General features: G+C 40.1%; 1 protein-coding gene across 2 annotated transcripts in view; it reads left to right on the forward strand.

Annotated features, from left to right (window-relative positions):
* Positions 1 to 26616, forward strand: part of DENND1B (DENN domain containing 1B) — a 144629-nt gene that overhangs the window by 25077 nt on the left and 92936 nt on the right. For both annotated transcript variants that reach the window (XM_065743041.1, XM_065743033.1), the window contains exons 3-4: positions 8654 to 8697; positions 23895 to 23944. In XM_065743041.1, the coding sequence (XP_065599113.1) occupies positions 8654 to 8697; positions 23895 to 23944 (94 nt within the window). The remainder of the gene's footprint in view (positions 1 to 8653; positions 8698 to 23894; positions 23945 to 26616) is intronic.

A 26616-nucleotide genomic window follows, 5' to 3' on the forward strand; every position in this document is an offset into this window, starting at 1 on the left:
AATATTTCTTTGATAAGCAGAAAATACCCAGACTGTGAGATGCGAATAGAAGCATACTTTCAAGTATTTTCTGGTGGCAACTTCATTTGCATGCTGTCTTTAATCTGTCAGGTTTCAAGTGCTGGGGAAGCTAGCGAATGTTCCTTAGTTCTACTCCCCTATGAAGTTTCCTCAGTGCATGTTGTCCTTGTTCTTTCTTTTGATGGCTGAGGCTCAGAAAACGCTGCAGCTCCCTCACTGTGCCTGGTGTCCCCCAGCTCCCTGGCTGCAGCTGCTGGCTCCAGTTGGCTCCCAGCAGTGGGGGCTGAGCACCGCTGCCCCGTGCCCTCCTCAAGCTATGCCCCACACTTGGGCTGCCCTCCAGCTCCACGCTTGCAGAGCTCTTGGCGAGTGGAGTCTAAGCTGCTGTGCAAGAGTTGTCTTTTCCAGGCGTGATCTCTCCACGTGAATGCTCTCTTTCTATCAGATTTTGTCTGTGGGATGACTTGCATTGCACCTCATGTTCATCTCTTATTTTGTTTCTGAGTAACTTGTAGTCATGAGATTCTGTATTGATAAAAAAGCATGTTTGGAATTGCTGTTGCTGCTTTCTGTCAAACTCTTCTAAGCATGTGGCAGACTTTTGACTTTGAACAATTGTGGCATTAGAAATATAGAAAACTTTTTGTTACTGAGAGCTACCTTTTCTGTCAAAATCAGTTCTGCTTATAGCTCGTATATCTTTATAAAGCAGTTTCCTGAGATAATGATAAATCACTTCAGCTTTATTAATTTCATTCCTGTAAGAACATCAACTCAGAACTCTTTTTTAGACTGAAAAGAACAACTGTTGGCTATAAGCTGTACTTTGCTGCCTGCCTTTTCCTCCTTGAGTTTTTTTTTTCCCAGCTCTATATCTCTTGACCCCATCTCTTCTTTTTCCAGCGATGGCTTTTTTTCCCAATGATCATCTTTATGGCATCAGAGGAAATACAGCTGGGGGGATGCTGAGCAGTCATTGAGCCCATCCCTCTGTCCCGAGACATGACAATTTTTGCCTATCCTTTTCTGCAAAGCCCACAGGGATGAGGATTGCACCTCTCCACGCAGAATGTTGAACTACTTAATTAATCTGTTTCATTTTTACCTTCACTATGTTTTTCTGTCTCAAATTATTCTAGGTTGCTATCAAGAGAATTACCTGAGATGATGTTTCTCAGCATGTGTTTGTAGTTTATGTTCCATTACCAAAAAGAATGTGTGCTAATTAGCTTACCCTGTTGTATTTTTGGATGGTGCTTATAATCTATGATCTTAATGATGTTGAAGAGCATTCTTTAGGTTATATTAACTGCTGAAATCTTGGGGAAATTACCACTTGGTAAGCTTTGCCTCTTTTTATTTATTGTGGTTCTGAATATACTACGTTTCTAATTTACTCAGCCACGGAACCATTACTTATATCTTTTCTAAGATTTGTTACAGAAATTAAAGTGTATTAAAAATGGCTTTCCTAATTACAAGCATTGTCTAAAAATAGCGTTTTCTTCCAAAAGTGGGGGAGGATTAGCTGCTGCTTACTTTGCTCATGCTGCACATCTGCTTACTCAGAGATCTCTCTTGAAGCTGGCAAAGGTATGTTGTCATCACAATTGGATTAGATTTAATTTTCATGAAAGAGAGAATTTAATGCTGTGTTCGTGTGAACACAGGGGAAAACTTGGTTTAGAAAGAAAATGCTGCAGGGTTTGCAGAACTGCTTGTCTTTTGTTTGCTGTTCCAGGTTGAGAAATATACCCCACAGCCCTATCTCCTCTCTGTGCTATCCTTACAGGCCTCGGAGAGGAGAGGAGCAGGACTGCATTGTTGGGAGTCCTCACTGGCCTTAGAGGCTTGTGTCCATCAGGGGCCCAGCATGCTCCAATTGATGAGTGCTAAATTTCGCAACTCACTGCATTTGTATTTGACTTAAACTTAGATCTGTTGGGAGAGACGTAAGAATTAATGTGACCAAAACAGAAAGTCTAATGTGTTTCTAGATACTATGATGTTAGGGAGCAAAATGATTTTTCCTACTGCCTGTAGTGGCCTTTGCATGCTTACTGATGAAGGTAGTTTACATTGCTGCATTCATCTTCTCATGGATTTCTGTGCAATTGTACTGATCTGCAGACATCCGCTCTCTGGTCTAGCAGTGCTGTAATGCAGAGGACCTCATCGTGCCTGCACTGCATCATCTTTAGCTTAGCCATTTCTGTAGCTTCTTGGCTTTGTAAGGAGACCAGAGAGGTACAGCGTACCAAACCATTTTGGTAATTTAGGCTCAATTCCTTTCTGAAAGTTGGAGCTCTGTCTCACCTGGCCATATCTAAAATATATTTTCAAGGCTGAATATGAGGTGCTGTAGCTAGTACTGTGGTGCGTGCTTGGTGAGCTCGCTCTTCCCTTCATTTCTGTTAAGCATGTTCTGTTCTCTGCCTTCTAGGATTCAGAAAAGTCTTTCTGCGCTTGAGGAGAAATATTGCAGAGGAACAGATCAGTGATTTAACCCATATTGCATTTCCTCCTGTAACATTAAAGCTTACTTGGAGATTACTGGGATGTTGGAAAGTGTCTTGATAATTTGAAATGACAGAGAAATTGGAAGAGTGCATTTAGGAGATAATGCTGTTCTGTTGGGAGAAATATAAGGTACTGCACTTCAACAGAAATAATGAGTGTGAGGAGCAGAACAACTCATGGTGCAACAGTTCTCAGTAAGGAAATGTAACTAATTACAACTGACCACAAATGAGGAATTATATATATATATATATATATATATATATATATAGACAAAATTCTGCAATTTATTTAGATAAAACGACAAAAAACAAAAGGCAATGTATCCTAGAATAGCTGTGAAGTAATTCTGCTGTTGTGTTTGTTGCTGATCCAAACCTTGGGTGAAAAGGTTCTGGAAAGCTGTGAGACGTGGGGCATTTGCAAGCAGTACAGAGAAGGGCAAGAGTGATAGCTTATGGGTGGGGGGAAGTGTGCTGTATGAAGAAAGCGTAGAGGAATCTGTGGTTGCTTAGCAAAGGAAAAGAAGACTATGGGAGAGAGAGATTAATAGGTGTGTGGAAGATCTCTAGAAAGAGAGCATAGTATTCTTCATGAGGAATAATGGCCTTAAATTGCACCTGGAAAGATTCAGGTTAGATTTTGCAGAAAATGTTGAATACTCAAGAGGAAGCTTTGGAACAATTGCCTGGGAAAACAGAGGTTTAAAATAATAGATTATCATAAATGTCCCTTCTAGGTTTTAAATGCAGGACTGCATGACCTTCAAATCTACTGACCAGATTCACAGTGTGTTTTGAAGAACCATAGATTATCACAAATGGAACAGAGCACAAGGGTTGTTGAGTCCAGTTCCTGGCTCCAAGCAGTGTGTGGTAGTCTGTGTATCTGAGAGTGGTGTCCAAATGCTCTTTGAACTCCAGCACTATGGGGCTGTGCCTGCTGTCCCCGGGCAGCGTGCTCCATGCCCACCGCCCTCTGGGCAGGGCCTTTTCCTCACCCCCAGCAGCCCCTCCTGACACAGCTCCATGCCGTTCCCTCGGCCCTGTGGCTGTCACACAGAGCAGAGCTCAGCGCTGCCCCTGCGCTCCCTGTGATCAGGGCTCCCCTTGGCTCCTCTGCTCTGCTCTGAGCACACCCAGGGGCCTCAGTGCTCCTCATACACGTTGTACTGTAGGGCCTTCCCATCTTTGTAGCCTTCCTTTGGATACACTGTTTTATGTCCTTCTTACATTGTGGTACTTAAACTGTACTGGGTTGGAGGTGAGGCCACGTAGAGCACAGCAGGACAACCCCTTCCCTCACCTGGTGGCAGTGCTGGACCTGGTGCTGTCCCGGGTACAGTCAGCCCTTTGGCCACAGGGGTATGCTGCTGGTTCAGATGCAACTTTTGTCCCCGAGAACTCCCAGGTCCCTTTCTGTGGGCTCCGTGCAACTGAACCTGTCCTGCCTTCCCACGCAGGGGCTGGCAGTGCATTGCTCTCAGTTGCTTGTGCTGCATTTCCTCATGGCAGTCTTTGGACAGCTGCTAGGCTATGGACCACATCTTCCTGGATAATGTGCTTGTGGGGATGGGAAAAAAAAATCCCATCAATTTTACACAAATATATTGCTAAGTTAGAGTTATCTGCAGGAGGTTTAATAAGAGCTCTCTGGAGGCTTCTGAAACGAAAACTTTGTTTTCTGAAGAGGGCAAAATGGTTCTGTTGGGAACAGTAATGCTGTGTGAGAGAATGCTAAGCATGCTTCCTTGCCCCAGACACGAGGCTTCATTTAAAGAAAGGCAAATTCTATTACTTAGAGAGCCTGGCAGCCCTGCTGTTGCAGGAGGCCCCAAGGACCCCTGGTGCTCCTGCCCCCATCCCGCCTCCTGCTGAAACCTCTTGCTCTCCCTGCCTGAGCTGCATCTTGCCTCCTACACCTCTCTTCCCCAAATCCTTTGCTCTAACCTGTCCTAGCACAACCACAGGTAGTGTTTCTCCCTTGTCTTCCCCCTCTACCTCTGTAGCCAAATACCACCCTTACTGCTGCTCCTGACGTCCTCTGGAGGGCTGAAGCTCCAGTGAGAATGGGAGGCACCTGAGTACCAGCTGTGCTTATCAGCTCCACCTTGGTAGGGTGGAGAGGGGAGGCTTGCCTGGTGAGAACAGGGTGATAAGGAGGCATAAGGTGTGCTTACCTGATTTGCTACGTTGTGAACTTGCAGTAGGTAAAATATTTATTATCTATCCTGTTTTATATGTATTTTAGTGAAAATGCCTTCTGTTAAGCTTCTAAGGTGGGAATTAATCAACTTCTGATTTATTTACAAATATTTGACCCCAATTTACTCACTAAAACTAATTATTTGCATTGATGTTTGCAGAGGGAGGTTGTTCTGTGGTTAATTCTGCGTATGTACTTTAACAGATTGAAGCCTCATTTGATGCTTAAAGTGAATTCATTGTAACCTACTGTAGTGGTCTTATTGTATGAAGATGAGGTTTTCCTGAAGCTTGCTGTAGATATTGTAGCTCAGTGGTTTTTTGTTTCTCTTCTCATGTTTTTAGATATGTTATCTGTTCTAAATAGATCACTTTTCTCACATTTTTAAACTAAACCTGGAGGTAAGGCGCATGTGAAATAAGATTTTTTTTTTTCCAGATTATTTTTCAGGAGCCAAAACAATTTGCCAGCATTTCTTAGTCTCCTCTCAAACTTAGATTGTGATTATATGCAATGCTACTCTGGCATCACTGAGCTAGAAATGTTATGATAGCAAAATTTTAATTAAAACTCAAGACCTTTAATTAGAAGTTCCATTTTAGAAATTAGAGTATGTGTCATGTCTTCTCCCTTGGTGAGGGACTGAGGGCTGGAGCTGTCCTCTCAGCAGATACATAAAGGTTCCATTAGATGCTCATGATCTGTGAAGTAGCATGAAACAAGTGACTGCAGTGGGCAGCTGTATGGGCCCTATTACCATACCATGCACTGCATGGCTGCTCTGTACACCAAGTGATGCACTCACAAGGCCCCACCAGGGAGTGGGTGATGCAAACAAAGGATGCTCAGGTTTTCCTAGCCTGTGCTGAGTGTGAGCTGGTGTTAAAATGTCAGCCTGGCTACAGCAGGCCAGGAAGAAGTCAAGCATATCTACTTATGTATACTTATGCATACAGCAAATGTTTGTTTTATGTGTGCAGCCAGTGATTTCTTCTTACCAGCACACTTACTCAGATGTGGTGCAAAGTGCTTCTCTTGTGAAGTCTGTCAGAAGTGGGGGACATGGAGAAATTCAGTAATTCCTCAGCTGGCTACAGCAACAGCTATTTCTGAGCGATTCTGTTCCTCTCACCCATAAAATCAGCATAAAATTGACCTAATATTGCCAGATCAGATGGGGTATCTGGACAGTAATCCTCAGGGGAACAAAAATTCAGTCTTTGTAAACATGCATAAGGTTGCAGAATTGGATTATACTTTCTCTTTTAATTTCTAAATCAGTACCCTTTTGTTAATTCTTCTGCAGCGCTTGTGCGAAGTTGACACAGAGGTGTCAGATGCTGACTGAGTCCTGTTCCAGAAGCAGAAACTAACAGTATCTCCTGAAACAAGCCCAGTCCCTGGCTCAGGAAATTATCACAAAATCCTGAGGCTTTTTAGAGGTGCCACGGTTTCAGAGGGTCAAGGAACAGACAGAATGCAGTCACTTCAGAATGTTGTTCTCTGTTTCAGTTTACCCAAATGTAATTGTTCTGCCATGATGTATAATGCCTTTCTGCCTTAAAGTAATAGAACAGCACAGGGTGAAAATTAACACTGCGCTCCAGTTCCGTGGACTGGAATATACTTTAAGGTTCTTGTTTTTACTACTTCAAGTAGCATTAGAGAGCCCTCACGTGAAGTGAAGGTTGCAAAAGGAGAGGGACAGAGAGCTGTGGCTGCAGGTTGCATGTCTGTTAGCAATTAGGGCTCCTGAAGATGTAACCAGAGGCATTGGCCTCGCTGCCGATGTGAAGGGGGTGTTCCAGGGCAGTGCTGCTCGCTCGGTGTGTGTGTCGTTGTGATTTGGAGGCATTACTCATTTTCTGACCAAAAAAAAAGTTACTTAAAATTCAGAAGAGCTTGAATCTGAGGTTATTCCTTGTTCCTGATTGTGACCTTTTAAAGTTAAGTGGAGAGGTTTTACTTTTGTGATTACTTCCTTTTCTGAAGATTGATGTTACACTTCCGCTGAGAGCAGTGAAAGAATTCATCTAATTTCTCTTAAAGTTTGTGCAGTAACTGTTTTGCAAACTGAAAGTATAAAAAACCCCACGCAACTCACCTTTGGTTTCGTTATGATGTTGCTAAAATATTCAGTAACTGTTTATTATGGAAACGTTGTTAACACCTGCCAAAACAATCTGCTTCGTGCCTAAGGAGCAGAGCTTTCAGCTGGCGACGTTTCGGCAGCCTTGCTCCCTGCGAGATGCTCAGCACACCTATTGGCTGAGAGTAGCTCAGCATTTCTCTAAAGAAGCTGCTCTGAGTAGTAGGGAAAGAGCTGGGCTGGAGGAATGGGCAAGAAGCAGTGGGACTAGCCACAGTCCATTCTGGATTTCCATGGACTGTTCATTGCAGAAAGTTTTTTTTTTGTCCAAAATCTAAATCACAATCCAGTCTAGGTAATGCTGAGTTGTCGAGATGAGCTCTGTGATGTGTTCAGGAGCATTTTGCACTGTTGATTTGGCACCTGACCTGGAGTAGAGGGGGGATGCTTGCAGCCTGTTCTTCCTTTGCATCTGGCCTGCATGGGCACCACGGCTGTGTGGGATGCAATGGGATGTGAAAATATGAAGGATATTTCTCCTCCTTTAAAGCTTTAATTTGCAGCAGCAACCCTGTGTGTATAGATGAAGATGAGCAGAAACCTCTGTACTTTGCCAGAAGTGGAGGTGTCTCCAGTTCTGATGTGAATTGCAGCACTTGGATAGATTCTGATTGATCAGGCAGTGCTAGCTGTAGAGAGCGATGTGAGAAATGGAAATCTGGGTGTCTCACAGACCTCAGCTCCTCCAAAGACAGGAGTCCCAGCCCCTTCCAGCACTTCTCACCAGGCAGTTTCCCTTGGCTGTTGCTCACAGCTTGTCCTGGTTTCTTGCCACTGAGCACCTGGGGCTGCTGCCCACAGCACAGTGAGGGTCTGGAGTGCTCACCCATCACTTGGTGGGGGCACTGGTGGGAGCTGCAGAACTCGCCCAGTTTCTGGGTGTTGCCGTGGCTTGTGCCACACTGTTAGGAAGGCAGGTAGCTTCACAGAGCATGGGAACAGTCAGCTCTGCTAATGGAAGCAGCGTGATGCTTCCTGAGTGTTTGTGATGCACTTTAACAGGAGGATGTATGAAAGGCTTTGTACTGCAGGAGATGAGCTGCGTCTGAAGGATGAAGCGTATAATTCAGTTTTTGTTGAAAAGTTGTGGTCCAGATTGTTGCATTAGGTGTATTCACAATAATATTAATTATAGATTAATGAATAGCCTAAAAAGCAAGTGATTGTTTTGATAATTAACAGTAAATATATAACAACCATAGTAGATCAATGGAAGCTTTAAGGTGTAATCAAAATTCTGATTTTAAGTGGCTCAGAATGGAAAAATACTCAAATGTGCCATATCTTCACAGACTCTTCCTCGAGTCTTGGGTATATTGTTGCTATCTTTAGAATTCCAAAGACCCCTTTTCTGTACCTTGTGGAGATTCTTGTTTTTTCCTTCATAGCATTTGCATATATATGTATTTTTTTTCCCTTTGGATAAGAGATTTTGTATAATTTCATTTCTTAATTAAATTAAAATGTTAAAATTGAGTATAGGCTTAAAAATATGTAGTCAGGTTAAAAAGAAGAGTTAAATATGGAAACAGTTCAGTATATTACACAACCTGCTCACCTGTGTGAAGCAACAAACATAGTTTCATAAATATGAAATGCCTCTTTAATAATCCAGCATCTTCCATAATTTTTACCTACATTTTTGTACTTGCCTTAGAGCTTGAAGCTAAGCTGACCCTCTCTTTAATATTAATGTACTCTGACTGTAATACTCTGTTCCTTTGCCTCTGATTAATGCTGTCTGTCAATTATTTACAGATCCAGTGGTACTGTGGAAGTTCCCGGAGGACTTTGGAGACCAGGTTGGAAACACAAGATTGAACTTTTTTTTTTAATGTTAGAATAATGATAAAAACGCTCTCCTATTCAGCTACAGAAAGGCAGATGCTAATGATAGCGGTAAGGAAGTCTTCACCCAACTGGTGACTTGGTGATTGGGATGCCTTTGTGACAGGAATGCTTAATAGCAGGTTCCTAGCTCTGTGTATCATACTACTTCTGTCACCCTGGTTTTTATGTAGATCATTTTATGAACTGTTTCTGTTGAGAGTGTGGGCTTGTTTAATCTGTTCTAAAATTGAAAACGTGGAAATTGAATCAGCCAAACTTTGTTGTTAATATCGAGAAGCCAAATATTGTTATGAACTGTGTCAAAAAAAAAAAAACAAACCCAAGCATCAAAAGAAACAAAAAAAGCTGAAGCCCTCCACAAGATCTGTTTTGTCACTTTAATGTCAGAGCCTGTGCTCCGTTCCTTTAAACCTTTGCAATGCAAAATTGTGTATACTTACTGAATATTACTGTAGAGATGTCATCATTATTTGCTTAGGAAAAACAAATTGTCAGACCCCTGTAAGAGCCAATTTTCTACACTTTCTGAATTGGATAGCATGAGAGTCCCAGATTCTGACTATGAATTTTTCCTTAAAGGTAAGTTTACATGTGCAGGGCTGATGCATTATTTCACTGTTGTAATATTAGCCAAGCTGTTAACTAGGATTATTTTGCTTAGGCTATTAAAATTATTACTGTTAAAAAATGAAACTCCTATGTTTCTCTGTGTCCTATGGTCTGAATTTCTATGTTTCTTTTATGTGATTCTAAGTTTGTTATTTCAAAAACTTGGAGATGAGTTTTTTCAATGGAAACGTTTCTCTTTTTCTAAAGAAAAGCATATGAAAACAATTAGCAGAATAAATGCACTTCTTTTCAGACTGATACCAAGTCCAACATATTCTTCATTGCTAGTATCCCTACAACAGATGATCTGGAAATAATTTTTTACACCAGGTCTTGATAAATTGTTGATTTTTCTTGTTAGTTTGTTTTTGGAATCAATAATACAAGATTCTATAAAGACAGCTATAAGGTGATTCATGATGAAAGGAATAAATATACAAGCGTAGAAGGTAGAATGTCTGGTTAGGGAATAGCATCAGTCAGAAACATGCAGCTTGTAAGATAGTGATAAATGGTATATGAGGAGAGTGTGCTCTTGTATGTTCTGAGCTTGACATTCGGTGAGTTCTGATAATTTTCCTCGCTGCAGGAGGATTGTCTTCATTCTGATTTAAATTCTTCTTTTCTGGTTTGTTTTGTTCTTTTTATGTTTCATAAGATAGACTTGATCTTAAAAAAAAGAAAAAAGGAAAAGATAAGAAATTATGTATGAAGAAAAATGGAGCTTATTCAATGAGTCGAAGGTTATTCAAAGAACAGCTGGTGTAGAAATATGATTAGAAGATGAAGCCCACTGAAGACTGGAAGGGAATTGTATGGAGATGCAATAGACATACGTAATCTGAAAAAGAACAAGAGTCCTCAGGCAGTGATCTGCCTTTGAGCTCTGAAAAGCCTGCACTTGCACGCTGTCTCAGTGGTATAGGGAATCCAATATTTCAGGTGAATTGCTTCTGTTATTGGAAAACAGTGTGTTTTAGTCATCTTCCTCGCAAAGGAAATTTTCCTGTTGGAATCACTGGATTTGAGCAGACTACATTTCAGCTTCTGTAGTAAACCCCTGAGCTGGAAGATCAAGTGCAGTCAGCAGAGTCTTCTGTGCGCATGTGTGCGTGTGCATACTGAACTCTGCAGGGTGGAACTGCAGATCTGTGCATCTATCGGATACATCTATTTTTTAAATGAGCTGTCAGTAAAGTTATCAAGATTAATATCAATGGAAGTTTGTTGGGAGAATTTTAGAAGGAAAATTAAAACAATAACGAAAAAAGAAAGAGAATGTTCTCAACCCTGTTTTCCTGTCATTTCTATTTTAAATGTAAAACGCGTGAGTTAGGTTTTGGATGTGTCCCAAAGAATCGTCTTTCCTAAATCCAAGGGCTGTCTGTTTGCACAGTGATGTGATAACAGTGAGCAAAATATTTTCCTCTCTTCCTGCATTTTTCTACAGTTTATCATGTCACCTTTTTGTTGCTTTCATAATGAAAAGAAAAAAAACAAAAATCTTGTCTATGCCACTTTGATTTGTTCCTCCTCTTTCCCACATTCCTCCTCTCAGTATGCCTCTCAGAACTTCCCAGTGCTTTCTTGTTCCTGTACGTCTGTCTTATTCTTGTGGCTAGCGTACAGTAGATCTTGATAAACTGTCGTACGCCAAAAGCTGAATGACTGATGGAGTTGCAGGTCACTACTGCACTGGCATTAAACACAAGTTTGGCAATGTTGAAGAAATCCTGAATAATCTTATGACAGTAGGGAAAACGGAGGACTCTTGACTTGAGTGTATACAGGTCTCCAGGTTGAACAGTCACTCCTTACCCCAACGTGAGGATGGGCTGTAGATGGGATATTTTTATGGGATTAATTAATGGGATATTTTTATTTAAAATATATTTCCAATTTGTATGCCTACTAAACTTGTGTGTTCAGAACTCCTCTTGTGCTCAGTGACGTTTTCATGATAAGATGCATTTGTTTTAGTCTTGAAATTCTTCTTCTATTTATGCATACAGGTTAGACCTGTTTAATTTCAACCTTGCAAGTTCACTTTCATATTAAGGCCTTTACAGAGAAAATTATAACACTATAATTTCTGGTAGAAAAAAAAAAATCAATCAATTCTTAGAAATGAGATTCTTTTTAACACGCTTTAGAGAAGCAGACCAAATTAAAAGGAAAGCAAAACAAACAAAAACCAGCTTTGCTTCCTGAATGAAATACTTCAAAATTATTTAAAAATCAGGTGTGTTTCTGTGTGGGAAATGTCACCCAATGCAACTGAGATCCACTAATGCTGCGTTCACCTGGCAGTAGAGGTGATAGCAAATACTTTTCTGATGTCAGGTGTGTGCAGGCACTGCCAGTGTGCCTCTGTTCATAGCCCTTCTGGGAATGAAAATACTCAAGCTCCCCAGGAACATTCAACCTAATGAAGTTACTGGGAAAGCATAATACTGGCATCAGGAAGGGTCGACAGGAGAGTGCTAAAAGTGCTGGGAGGTGCTAGGGGCCCTTCCAGTGGCAGTGCAGGTTTCTGGTAGGCAAAAGGTGTGTGTGGCTGTGCTGTAGTCACCAATGAAGGGAGACCAATCCTTTACTGTAAGGCAGGTGAGGGCAGCTTGTATGTGCACATGGTGTGTTTGGTAGCATCAGGAGTAGCATGCGGACAAGCTGTTGTAATGAGGAATTCGGTTTGCTATCATCATGTGAGAGATTTCTCAAGCTTCTGTGTGTGTAATTTAAGGAAAAAAATGGTTTATATTTATGAAAGATAGGACAAAGATTAAGGAAAGTCTGCATACCAGGGTTTTCTGCCTCCTACACTAGGCTTCATCCTTGTTTTTATCTTGTCTTAACCTCTGAGGCATTTGAGGTTTAATGTTTCTTAACAACCTCAGTGCTTAGAACTATATTGGATATTATGCTTTAGCTGTGTACCCAGAACATTTAGTAGCTTTTTTAATCTTGCAGGTTACTTTCCCAAAATGATGTCCATCTGCATTACGTCCTGGAGTCTGCATATAGTTTTTAGAGAAACTTTTGATTAATTTTTCTTTCTTATTCAGTCTTTATAATAGCACAGTTATTTCTTTCTTTGATCTGCTATTTCTCTGCAGGTGAAAAATGTCACACCTAGAAAGATTATGCTAATAGCTAATATAGGAGGAAACCAGGATCCACTTTAGTAATAGGAGAGATGGTAAGGGATGGTTTGATTAATAAAGAACTGAGACTCTGCATTATATTGCTGCATTGTAGACTTTGTCCTATCTTCTCCCACTCTTTGCTTTCTCAGGCAGCTAGACCAAAACTGTTTTTTTGTGTCAGGCCTTTCCCATACCCTGCAGATGAGTAACCCATCTGGGTTAGGAGTATTGTATCCCATGTGAGGCGTCCCTACTGTTTTCTACAAAGTTGCAGTAATTCTCCTTGCATTATCTCATGTTTTATATCATAACGTTTGGTTTTTACTTTTATTGTAGCTAATTATGGGAAAGTCATTGCTGAAATGTGAGCACTAAGTCTTACTCCTTATCCCATGGTGAACCAGCTACTGAAGCCTGGTATTTGCATTCACGAACATGTGAATATATCAGTTCAGGTGTAAATCATCAGTTTATCCATGCAGATTGCATTATCTTTACATACAGATGTGTTTCTGTAAATACCAGTTGTTTAAGGGCTAAATTTTGCAAAGCTCTAATAGTTTAGCTTCCCTCAGGAAAAGGAATCTCACTCTTTATTTTGAGTGCGTGTGAACTACTGAAAGTGAATTCTAATTAAATGAAGGTCTGATTGGAGCCCAAGTGCTCAGTTTCCTGCAGGACTGAGTATTTTGTTGCATGGATCATGACAGAAATTCTGTGATTGAGGTCATCATGGTAGAGGTTGTGTAATTATTTTAAAGCCTGTGCTGTTCTTTAAAATTTTATTAAAGAAAACAAAACAAACAAAAAACCCTCAGCAAGTGGGCCAAAATAATGCGTGGAAGCCAGTTGTAATGATTTTGTGTTCCTTTGTGCTCTCCTGAGGGAGCAGTGCAAACCCAGGAGGTGTGAGTCTGTTTACATTCTTTTCAAGGCTGCAGGCATGCTGTTAGGGGATGCATCTCGTGGTCTCCTTGCATTTGATGGCTTTGTTCTGTTATTCTGATGAGGCATTAAATACATGTTTCAATTGTTTATGTTAATTAGTTAGGTGCTTGCTTTTTTATTAGCAAATCTTAAAAAGAGTTTGGGGATTTTGCTGCTTGTGTGTTAATGAGCAATTAGTATTTGGGTACACTGTTTTAAGAAAGGAGAAATCAATTGAAACTCTGTCAAGTTAAGATAATTTCCTGATGATAATTCTTCACATTTGAAAAATACATTGTTCTTCTCGAAGAGTATTGTCTGTATGGCAGCAGTGATTTCCATATATGTAAATCAGCAGGTAGGCTACCAGCAGAAAAGCATTCTGAAGTGTATTTAGAAGTACAAGTGAATTGCTGAACTGTTAGAACAGAAATGTATCTATCTTGTTCTGATAAACGTTCTTTGGAACAGCCGCTCATCTAGACATGCTGGGAACACCCAGAGCTGCTGATACTTCAACGTCTCTCAGGCTGTAAATATTCCAAGATGCTTTCTCAGTGACTTTTCTTTAAATTCATCCCAACAGGCAGAATGAGTCTTTACTCTGAGACATGTTATTTTTAAAAACATAGCAGCCCAATACAGAAAACTTGAACTTTCTTGAAATTCTGAGAACAGGTGGCATCGTCAAGGATACTTGCTGTCAGGATTGTAGCAGTTTTGTTTTACAGAGCTTTTAAGTTAAAGATGTTGATCAGCATATGGTACTGGCTCGCCGCATCTCTACCAGCTCTTTTGTTATCTTGTTATTGTTATAGGTCTTAATGACAGTTGTAAGCCATAGTTCTGGATGCAGGGGTTAGTCCACCCTGGGGAGGAGAGGGAGAAACAGCAGTGTGGATTATGGAAATATGAATTGATCTAAAAAGCAGCTCTCTTGTAACAGAATGGGACTCAAAGAAAGACTGGGGAGAAGCTGGTGAAAAGACGATGGAATATGATGTGAAAATGATCATTTGAATGCTTTCCTTTTCATTCCCAGCTGCTGTGTTCTGGTGAAAAGGCATGCATTTGTATATCTTAAGGCTGGGTGAAAAAGGGCCAGATGAATGGAATTAGTTGTTAGATATGTTTTCATTTTGAGTCAAATTATGTGCATTTTAATAGACTGTATGCATATGTTAACCATTTTTGATCATACAGCTGTTATATTGGGGGACTGCATTTTATTAAAAAAAACATATATATGTTCCTTTCTGTTTGCTAAAATAAATACAGTATTAATATCTGACTGTCCTTCAGATATAGCTTATCAGCCACCAAAAATAACTGCTAGTGATTTGGCTTATTCCTGCATTCTTCAGTGATGTGCCAAACCAAAGAAGAAAAGATTAATTGATGGCTGAAACAGTGATGACAATCATTTGGAACAGCCTCCAAAAAGACTGCCAAACTGTCATCTGTGATGTCATTGTTGACTGACCTTGGTTGCCCTCAGAATATTCCAGTCTCGTGTCACCTTATTCTCTATTATGTGCTTCCTTATACTGTCTCATCTACTTGCTTAGTTCCCTGGGTACATTTTAGTCTTCCTTATGGTGCTTTTGTTATACTTTTAGCATTGTTTTTGTGTCTCAAGCTTACTGCTGTTCTTTGAGGAATATCTTAACAATCTCATTCTCTTTTCATAGTAGGTATTGGATTTAATATTCCTGAATCTGGTGTTTAATTCTTAACACTTGAAGTGTCGCTTACACTAGTAAGTTTATATTTTATTAAATGAAGGAACTTTCATTTACACAGTGCTTATATTACTGATGTATCTGAGTCAAATATCATGACCCAAGTGTGATAAAATCCAGGAACCAGGGTACTCTGGTACCAAAGAAGGAGGCTGATCACTGGCTTTGTCTGCAGCAAGACCAGGGGGAGGGTTGTTGTTTGTGGGCAGCTGCTGGATGGGGATGGGGAGGGGGGTCCAGGCTGCAGCTCTGGGGCCTTGGGCAAGGAATGAGGGAAGGTAAAGCAGCTCCAGGTGGGTGATCAGGATAGAAATGTGATAATTCATCAGATTAGAATTATTTACTGTGCTCGTTTCTTCTGTGTGTGTTTCCAAGGCTTTGTGAAATATTTCACTTGGACTAGTAAACTCCTTATTGGCTGTTTTTTTAGCGGAATGTTTCATCTGAGTCAGTCTGTGTGTACAATCAGTAGCAGAAGTACAGCTGGTAGCAGAAGATCAGAGATGATTATTTCTGAGATGTGAAATCATAGTGCACCCTGCTATCTGTCCTGTGTCCTTCAGTGGGAATGGCTGCTGTTAGAGAAAACATTGGGCAGTGCAGTGCAGCTCTTGAGCGTTAGGCCAGTTAAGGTCAGGAACTGGGGAGACCTCCTTCAGTTCATAGAGAAGTCCTGCAGTAGGAACAAGACCTTTGTTCATCTTCAGTAAGTGCGGTGAATATTTGGGTTAGGCCTGTGCGTGTATTCCCTGTACATCGGTGGTTCTGTCCTGCATGTAAGGGCAGCAGGCAGAGGCCTTCCTGCATGGGACAGCCTGTGCTTCCTGGCCGGCTGCTGGATGTGGCTGCCTCCTCCTCAGAGCTGCTCTTGGTTTTCTGCTGTGCTGCAGGCTTTGGCTGAACTGACTTGCCAAAGCGGTGACCTGATAGTGCTGCAGAGTGAAACCTAGCAAAGCTGCAGTGGCCCAGGGTCAAACGGTCCAGGCACTGTCAGACAAAGGTGAAATGAATGTATGTTGCCCGTTACTGTGAGGAAAATCACATGTAATTGTGTGTAATTGTGTTGCTTTTATTTCTGTGTGATGGCCATCTTATCTGTATTTGGTGCCACAAGGGAGATGCTGTAGCTTGGTTGCTTTTTCTCTGTTCCTCCTTGGTGGTCTTGCTGTTTCTTCTTTTTGCATTTCAACGCTGTCAATAGTATTCAAAGTTGTACTGAATACCACTTTTTCTTCCAATCGTCTTGTATTGCTACGAGTGATTTTCATTGAGCTATTTTATAGTGAGGCTTACAATTTGACCTAGAAAATGAGAAATACGTTTCCTTTATAAATAATATCACAAATAATTGTAATTATGAAACTCTACTCCCAGCAGGTTCCTTAGAAGCTGACTTCCTTTCCCAGTTCCTTTTCTTTTGGTAATAGATCCTTCTAGCTTAAGAAGTTCAGCCCAAGTGCCTAACAGGTTTCACTACTCTTTATACTGCAGTGTGGTTCATGTATTTCCCCTACTGCTGACGCAAACTAGCACGTGCTCCATTGCACTGTAAAGTTAGAGCCTGCTCAACTCTTTAGCTCTTGGTACATCTCACCTCATTTATCAGCATAAGTCACTACTGAGGATATTTTATCTTGGCATAGCATCCAAATAGTTCATAAACTTACGTAATACTTTGTTTATATTAAACTGCTTCTAAGTTTCAGAATTACTTAGAAAATTATAATTATGTCATAGCTTGTGCTGTACTGTCACATTTTGGGAAAAAAAAAGATGGAAAATTCTGACCCTGGAAGAGCATCGCCTGCTTGCTGTAATTCTAAGACAACTTCTCCACTGAGTTTCCAGATAATAATGCTTTCATTGAAATTGTATATTAATAAAGTGTCACTTTTCTGTTTCCCTACTACATGATGATAGAAAATTCTGTCATGCTTTTTGTGTCATTTTTGTACAAATTGTAGTGGACTTTAAGGTGATTAATACTGTCTTAAAAGTTAAATGTGACCTTCATAGTATTTCATTTCAAGAGTGAAGATTGAAGAGCATATTTCTTTCCATTTTTTCCTATGTTTCTGACGTGGTCTCCCTGACCATGCATTTTACTGATGCATGCCATAAAACTATTATATAACATATAATAGGTCTGTTTGCAGAAATATTATTTCTCTTGCTCATTTTCATCAACCATTATAGGAGTAGATGGTAATATTTTAATCTATACTTATACTAATGAGAACTACCTATGGGAGGAAGAACATGGTTGATTTTCATGTTTTTACTCAGAGTTTCAGAACAATTGAGGGTTCTTTTAGTGGGTGAATTAATCTGTGCTGAAATTCTTATTGTCTTGGCTATTCTGTTATTTGTGACTGGATTTTGGATCTCTGCTACAGCGGACAGTGAGATGTGATTTATGTTTAACTGATTACGTGATGAGATTCAGGAACAATAAGACAAATAAGAATCCAAGATCTCATAATTCTGTAAACATCTCGATTTTGAAATCTTAGGAAGCCTTGTTCTTCAGTCTTTCAGCATGGTAACAATGTGTTATGAATTTGTTATTTTCTCCTTTGCGAGAGCCTTTGAAGGATGCTTTAAATGCACTAGTATCTTGTACAGATCGACTGTGTCAGGATTGAATTGGGTGTCCAGAAATGTAACACTAGCCACAAATTAATCTAAAAATCACAAGATGACAAAAACAGGTTTGTTCTGGGGGAGCTGGGATTGGTTTTTTTTTTTTTTTGTTTGTTTTTTTTAATGTGGCACAGAAGCTCCAGTGTCATGTAGTTGGGTTCCCCAGCATTTTATAACAGCTTTATTCGTCCCTGGTGTTATGCTGCAAATGAAATGAATGAAATGGTAGTACATGCATGTGACTTTCATGGGACTACCTTGTAATTACAGCTAGGAAGCTAATTAGTAATAGCTATTAAATATTAATATATCTCTTAGACAATTTGAGAGAATTCTTCATAATTTGCGTTTAGACCTAGAGGAAAATCTGAAAAATCCAAAGGCAAGAACCAATGAGGTTAACTACTTTGATCTTTCCAATGTGCAGAGCAAGACTCATTTCTAAGCCTGGAAAACTTTGTTTCAAAAGATTCAGAAAAGTTGGGGAATTATGTTGCTTGTGTTTCAGAGATCTTGTACTTTTCTAAGTGCTTTCCATTCTGCTTTTTACAAGAAACTTTGAAGTCCTGTAAATTCTAAGTCATATTTACACTTTATTTAACAAACGTGGAAATAGTAGCTAAATAACTGCAAACTGGAGATTTCTGGGTTTCATAGAGTAATGCTTTCAAAAAGGGGAAAAAAAAACAACCCATCCACGTGGTTTAATGTAATAGGAAGTCCTGTACCTTAAGGTTCATTTTTTTCAATTGTTTCTCAAAGAGGCTTTGCATCTGCACCCTAAACTATTTGCATTTGATTTTTGTATTCTTCGCTTTATGTAAGACAAATATTCTGAAAGCAGCTGATAATTTTTTGTTACCCTGCAAAATTACAGGATAATCAACAGAATGATGTGTATTGGAGGCATATAAAGGTTAAAAATAGTTATGGAGGGCTGATAATGATTTCCATACTTTAAACTTCTGGATTTCCGTGAACGTGATCTAGGATTAAATTTTTTTTTATTCAAACCGTTTGGGCCTTTCTTTATTGTATCTACTATTTTTTGATGAGATTTTTAGCAGAGGTAACAGCTAAGTCTTTGAAATATAACTACTGCTGCTAGCTTCACATGGGTCCCTGCTGTGGGTGCGTGCAGCTTCAGAAAAAGGAAAGGGAGAAGTCAGCAGTGCGGACGGAGCAGCTTGCCTTTTCATGGACTGTTTTATGTAGAAGCATTAGAATTTCACCTTAGTAGGGCCATAATGATGAAGGGCTCAACGCTGTAAGATGCTAAGCAGTCTGGCTTTGATTTAAGAATGAATCTAAATCTGTACTTAACTTGAAGCACTTAAATATTCCCATTGAAGTCTGTGCTTTCAGTCAGAAATATCTGTCATGACAGTCTTAAATCTTGAGTAGATCACTTGTTTGTATGTTTAAACTGACATGGAATGGCTAAAAACTGTGGTACAAAATGGTGGGAAGCAGTCCCAGAGAGTAAGTTGGGTTAAAAGTGAAGATAAGGATGCCAGCAGTTGACCATGGAGATTTCAGTATGGGAAACTGGTAAGAGAGACCTTCATTCTTGGACGGAAGAAATTTAGAGAGAGGTGAATAGGGGTACGAAGTTCTTGGAAGAGTTTTGATGGACAATTAGATGAAATACTAGAGTAGCAACAAGAAAAAAAATTAAAAAAATGTTTAATAAAGTGTATGCAACAAAGATAAGACAAAGAGAAGTTCCTTTTTTTGTGGGGGTGGAAGGGGCCTTTACAGAAGTAAAGCAGATAAATAAGGAGACGAGCTAGGAGGTTACTGAGGAAGAAAACATTTGAAGAAAAAGGATAGCAGGGAAAAAAGTGTTTTACCTTGGTTGATGACTGTTTTACATCTTATAATTCAAGATAACAGAGATGAGGGTAAGTAAGTAGCTATCTGCTATCTGAGCTCTGATTAATGTGAATGTTTTGGGCCATCTTATCTGGATTGTGTCATTAAATAGTGCAAATTTTGTTGCATACTGTCTATTCTATTTAGGCCTTTTCTTTTTCAAAATACTGGCACATCTATGGGATGAACGTGGTGTGACAGTATTAGGGAGAGACTGTCCCCTTCTTGAGAGGTGCTGTTTTCCGTAAGTAGATGAGACTTAGGTGGGGATCTAACTGCTTGGGGATTGATGTTATACTGCGGATAAATACAGAAATAGTGGGAGGAGGCAGGACTTTTTCTAGAATTAAAAAAAAAAAATCTAAATTGTCATTTATGAAGTGATTCAGCATTCTGGATATCTTAAAATGTTCCTATTGGAGAATATTTTCAATCTCAACAGAGATGAGATGTGTTTGAAATAATTCAAGTTTTCTCTTAAATGTGAAATGCAGAATATTACATGGACAAAAAAAATTTCTAGGGAGTGTAGTTACCACATCTTTCTCATTTTAGAAATTAGATTAAATTTCAAAACTTAAATATTTAAGTAGTTATAATATCAAGCGGTCAGCTTAATTTCTCTTGATTCATCAAGCTTTGTCTACGTGGTGAAGGGCATGAGTGCAAGTGTGGGGGGGAAAAAACTCACAAACTCATTCCTTTGTAGAGATGCATTATATATGCTGATTCTGTAATACACTAATGCTGGTGAGATCTTCCCATAGAGACAGCTCTTCCACTTTCTCTGTTTCAGTGGGATACCCTCCAAAAATCACGGTGCTCAGAATGTATACAATCTATATGTATACAAATAAACCTGACAGGTATCTGTTTCCATTTCCACTTCTCAAATTAAGAGTCAGAACCATGTATAGGCTTGCTTCCCGAACCTGACACAGCTCGTGTGTATGTGAGGTCACCACTGCTTTGGGAAAAAGGGAAAGGTGGAGATTGTGGCTTCACTGATTGAGCAATGCCTGTTGGTGGGGTCAGAATTCCTGCTACTGCCAGTGCTGTTAACAGTGCCAAGTTTTGAAATTCCAGTACTTTGAAATTGCAGTTCGGGGAAGGTGAATTTGTTCTTAACTGATGGCTGTAAAGCATAAGTAAAATAATTGTTTGATTACAGACTACTAAAGATTTCCTATCTATTGAATGTGATATGACTTTTATTTTTAATAATATTTTCTCATCAGTGAGGAATGAGGTGCACATCTGGAACCTAATGAGCACATCTACCCATTAATTTCATATCAGGGTAGGATTGAGTTGTTAGGACCTTCTTTCCAGGAAAATGTGTGATTTCAGAAACATCTTCTACTAGCTTCAGTAATCAGTGAGTAGCACCAGGCTTGGACTGTGTAGTGCAGTTGGAGCAGTAATGAATAAACACACTGAACGTGTGAACGGGCAGCTTGCTACTGATGCGCTGTAGATATGACTATTTCCTTAAATACTATTTCCATTTTTTGTTTAAGCTTCGTGTGAGGGAAGCAGCGTGCTATAGTTTCTATGAGATAGATTTTGTGGTTTTATTCTTTCTGTTAAGAGTTTGTTTGCAATCCTTTGATGTAGGAATTAAATCAATTGTATATATCAATTGTGAGCGTATGTATTTATTCGGTGTTTTAAAGCAAAGATGTGCTCTTTAACTCATTTTAATGGCATCTTTTTAGTTTCCTCTGCACATGCTTTCTTGACTTTCTGAAACAGTGCCTGTTTTTTTGTGAAACTCCAGCGCTGTGGGAGCCCGAAGTGGTGCTAAGCACGAGGCAGTGTGATTGGAGGATAGCTTGCCTTCTGAAAACTGGTGCAACCTTTTGTTTTCAGAAATAAACACATGCTTCTATGAAGCTTTTAAAGTAAAAGATAATAAATACGTTATGCTTTTTCTGAGGATGTGCGTTTTGACTCAGGTGGAAGTCCTGGCTGAGCTGTGCACCGCTGAAAACAATGACCCGTTTGGAAGCAGAGCTCAGTTTTGCTCAGCAGAAAGGTTATTGACTCGAACTGTACGCTGATAGTGACTGCTTATGTGGGTGTGTGAATAACAGCCATTTGCATTTTAAACGTGTCCAGAAGCATCTTGGGGGTACCTTGTTTTCTTCCATTTGAAAAATCTGACTAACACCTGTAATTAAGGGGGAAAGTGGAGCCCTGGAAGCGAGGTAGGACTTACAGCCATTGATCTGTGTAAACCCAGCTTACGCTGTCAGGGGAAAAGCAGTCAACTGCTGAGCTGCTTTGTCACTGACATAAGCTGGGAGAGGATTTTTTTTTTTTGTCTATACTGTTTATACACCAGTCTATAGACCTGCTGGCTGCTTGAATTTTAAAGAGTGGAGAGGTTTAAAGACCGCTCCCTGAGGGGATGCTGCCGCCAGTTGGGAAGTGAGCGGGCCGCCCTGCAGGAGCTGAGCGTGTGCCGGGGGCAGCGCGGGGCCTCGCTGTCCTGCGGCCGGAGGCACGCGTCATCCTCGGGTCACAGGCTGGGCTGCTGAGCTACCCCTGGGCTTGGGGCTGGCTCTTCCTGCAGGATCATTTATGCCAAGAGGATGCTCTGGAGGGCTGGAGTGAATATGTTTCCGTACCCTGTTCTAAATCAGTCCTGAGCTCAACAGGCAGCAAGAGTATGGAGCGAAGGACGTCCTACAGTGTGCTAACGGTGCGGATTTGGAAGGAGAGTTGAGTATGAGGTAGTGAAGCCCCTTCCCAAAGCACAGCTTGGTGCTTTCAGGCCCTTCTCCATCTGTGCTGGGAAAGCTGGATTCCACAAGATTTCTTGAACTCTCTTATAAGGCTTAGAAATTCTTGAAAATTGACTTTTTCATTCTTTACTATTTGTTGATGTTGTTGAGCGTCATATATCTTTAAGATGCTGCAACTAACAGTGTATTGTATTTAGAGGATTAATTTTCTATTTTTTTATTTCCATGGACTGTTCAGCCCTCGCTGATTAACTTGCTTGGATTCTTCATGTTTTACACTTTCAAGTGATCCAGGCAGATGTTTGGAGCAAGTAGTCATTGTGGTGTGTAGGAATTTCAATACATAACTTCCCCTAATGGGGAGCTGGCTGCTCAGCACACAGTAACAGTGTCCAAGCAGGAGGGTGCTAGCATCCTTGATTCAGTTCTTAACCCCATTTGCAACTTTGCAGTCCATGTACATCTTCCTGGGCACCTTCCAGGATGCCTCATGTGCCCTGGTGTTGCTGGTATGGTCATTTTGTCCCATGCCATCGCTTGTTCCTTCTTAGCTGATGTGTGCCACAGAAGGTTTGTTTTCCCTCTGGGGAGTGATGCTGGAAATAGCTGTTATTTCTGGGATCCTTTAAGATCACTTTAATGTTTTCTGCTAACAAATCTGGCAAATCACTTTTTTTATCTAATAAAAAATGTTGACTGGCTTGAGAGCATTTTTATATTTCAATTCTTGCATTTTATTTGTCACTAAACAACTTCTTAAATAAAATGCTATGAGAAAGAGCAACATTGTCCTTTTATATTATGGTACAAATCTACCTCTGTCAGATTCTCTCTCTCCCCCTTTATGAATAGAGAGGCTTCCTTGTGAAAAGCAAAGGGTTAATCATATAAATATCTCCCTTGGACCAGCAGAAGATTTCCATCATTTTCAGTGTTTGACCATGAGACATGTATAGAGTCGTTATACCTCTCTGTAATTCATTCTGCTGCCAACTTCATTCCCTTTTCTCTGCCTGCATTTTAATTGAAACAACATTTGTATTTTTGAGCCAGGATCTGTCAGAAGTCCCTGTGGCTAGTCTGTGGTACAAGTAGCAGCAGACGTGGCTTACCCATATGGTGTGGTGCTTCTTGTAAAATCCATATGGCCTTGTTGAGGGGAATCCCAGCGGGGATGTGAAGGGTGTTAATACCCTTCAGGCCAGGCCTTTCCCTCCTGGGGCTTCTACGGCATTGTCTTTGCAATCTGCCGAAGCACAAACGTAATTCCTTTTTAATAATCAATTATTTCAGTCCAGGAACGTGTACAGTATTTTTTGCTATCTTATATTCCTCAAGGTTATTATTTTCTATGAATATTTTTGGATAGCTTTTAAAACCTATCTTTAGGGCAGTTGCTAGCAAACAGAGGAAAAGCCTTTTCAAAACCCTAACCCTCTTTTGCTTGCGTTTACAGGAAGTGTTGAACAGTGTTCCAAAGTTCTGCTTTCCTTTTGACGTCGAAAGGTATGTGGCACAGTTATCGTTTATTTAAATATATTTTGTACGAGATGATATTTTGTATGTTAACAAGGAAATTTTTAAAGTACAAGAAAATACGTAGTACAGAAGCGTGCACCCGTGGATGAGAAGAATATCACAGCAGAGCACAACTTTTCCAGAACTTTAAGGATATATCCTTCAGGATAGAGCAATATTCTGCCTCTCAGTTTTGCTCTGTATAATTGTAAACAACGTCTACATTAACATCAGGATATAATAGTGTTATTTAATCAGCCAGCATCGTAAAATATGTCAGAGGGCTCTAGGATATAAATTCTCACTGACCAGTACTGAAAACAGGTTGTTTGAATTCAAAGAAATTAAGACTTTAATTGCATGGAAGTAACTGAATATGCGGTTGATGTTTCTCAGAGTGGAATTAAGATGATTATTTATAATTAATTAGCTCTTACCTTTCTGGTATCCATTACGGTGTGGCATCCATGTAATGATGCAATAATTTAAATGGTTCATAGAAAACATTTTTAATAATTAAAATTTGTTTGAGCTTGTCAAAATGATTAATGGCAATTAATTTAATCAGTCACACTCGGTTTCTAAAACCCACATTGTCCGAATCAGCAAAGATTGAGTTAAAAGCATAATTTGCATGATGGAAGGAAGATGCAGGCAGTAGCGCTGAGCTGGCTTCAGGGCAGCGTTGGCATGGCTGTGTGTGAGCCCTGCAGCACAGCCTGGCAGCACAGCGACTGTGGTGCAAGGTGGGGAGTGAGGCTTTACTTCAAAGCATTGCCAATACTGACTGTCATAGGCACAACTTCTCTGAAATGAACTGTGTTCATCTAGCTATTTATGGATGAGTGTGGTTGTTTGCATTTTGAACTGATTAAGCTTGCTGCCCTTTAAGCTGTTTTGGTGACTTAACTAGTGCTGTTGTTCACGTTGACTATAAAGCATTTAAGTCCTTAATATGCTTGAGATATATGTAGAATTCTGCTTAGAACTGGTGATAAAAATGAATAATGGAAATAAAATTTGAGGTTGACAGAAAAAGGTGAAATTCTGCTGCTGCCATCCAGTGGCAAGAACGTCATCAGTGGCAGCAAATAATTATTTTCAAACAACTACTTTGGTGTTAACTGTTTCTGTCAGTTCATTCAGAAGTTGCTTATATGAGGCTGATAAGGTTAATGAGAATGCTGTGGAAATGTATTACTTCACTTTAATTGAGTATCCAAATGATGGGGGGATTAATGATAGAAATTATGGGATGTTTGTTGTTTGTGCGCCCTTTGTCCCTCCGCCTCAAAGTACTTCTTGACCTCTGTATTTGACCGAAGAGCAGTGCTCTCACAGGCAGGACATTTCTGCAGCATCTATAGAGCTTGGCAGTTGGGCAGAAGCCGGTGTGATTCTTGGAAGCTGAGATGCACTGTTAAGGAGCTGTGCATTCCATCTGACCGCTGAGTGCTCAGCCTGCACACAGCTGCCTCTGGAGCCAGCTGCTGTGCGGGCAGCTCCCGCCTGGCTGCGGCTGGGAGCTGGGCTGTAGTGGCTTGCAGGGGGAGCTGAGGCAGCGTGGGGTCGTGGGGAGTGAAGGAGCACGGGTAGGGAGGTGGACAGAGCTGCCCTGGGCAAGGAGACAGAAATACTGGAAACCCACGGAAGAGCGTGCTGCTGCTTACTAGCAACTGTTTGTGGGAACAACTTATGGCTGCATGGTGTTTATGCTACTCAGGTCAGATATTTTCTACACTAGAGACATGTTACCACTTTAAAACAAACAAAACAAAGACTGTATAGTTGTCTTCTGCTTTCCCAGAGCTTTATATTTTTGTTTGGAGAAGTATGGGACCAATACAGACAAGTATTGAGAAATATGTTGCTGTAACTCCTTTTCGTGTTTGTTTTATTTTTAAAACAATGTTGTAGGTGTGACAAACACCTAGTTTTTATCTAGCCCTAAACATGCTTTTCACTTGTCTGCTGAATATTTATTTTCTTGTAGAGAGGACCACTACAGACCGTATACTGAGTTACAGGCAGTTTCAATAGCAAGTTCTGCATGGAAGGCTTTCATTGCAATGAAAAGCCAATTTTCTATTTCACAGATTGAGCGTGTTGTACTTTAGGGAACACAGTTTCTCAAACTGTATTGTGTTGACTATCTGTATATAAACCACTGAGAGCACTTTCTGATCCTTGTAAGAGCTAAGAATTACCAAAACAGAAGTGTAATTTCCACTGATGCTACTGATCAAGATATTTGGAATAAAAAAATGCGACTTTGTTTCATAGATTGCTTCTGTGCTTTCTTGCATGCAGTAGAGTTTTAGGGAACAGTGTCCTTTTAAGATAATTTAAATTTTAATTTAATTAAAATTAAGATAATAAAATAATTAAGATAAATAAAACTAATTTAAGTAGTAAATCTATGTTCTTTAAATTATGAAAATAACAAAGTTAAAGCCCTGTCAAATCTCAGTGGTAAGTCCATCGTCACATATTTTCCTCTACCTCACCTGTATTTAATTAGTGAATGAAATGAAAAGTGGATGAAGTGAGAATGTTTGATTTTGGTTCTGTTCACTGTGCTGCAATGATCATGGACTAAGACTAGTTTTGATTCCATGTGATACTGCCTGCATCATCTCACCAGAAATACTGACCTTAGA

Source organism: Cyrtonyx montezumae, unplaced genomic scaffold, assembly GCF_038088225.1.
Source record: "Cyrtonyx montezumae isolate F1298 unplaced genomic scaffold, pur_monq_1.0 scaffold_1, whole genome shotgun sequence".
NCBI lineage: Eukaryota > Metazoa > Chordata > Aves > Galliformes > Odontophoridae > Cyrtonyx > Cyrtonyx montezumae.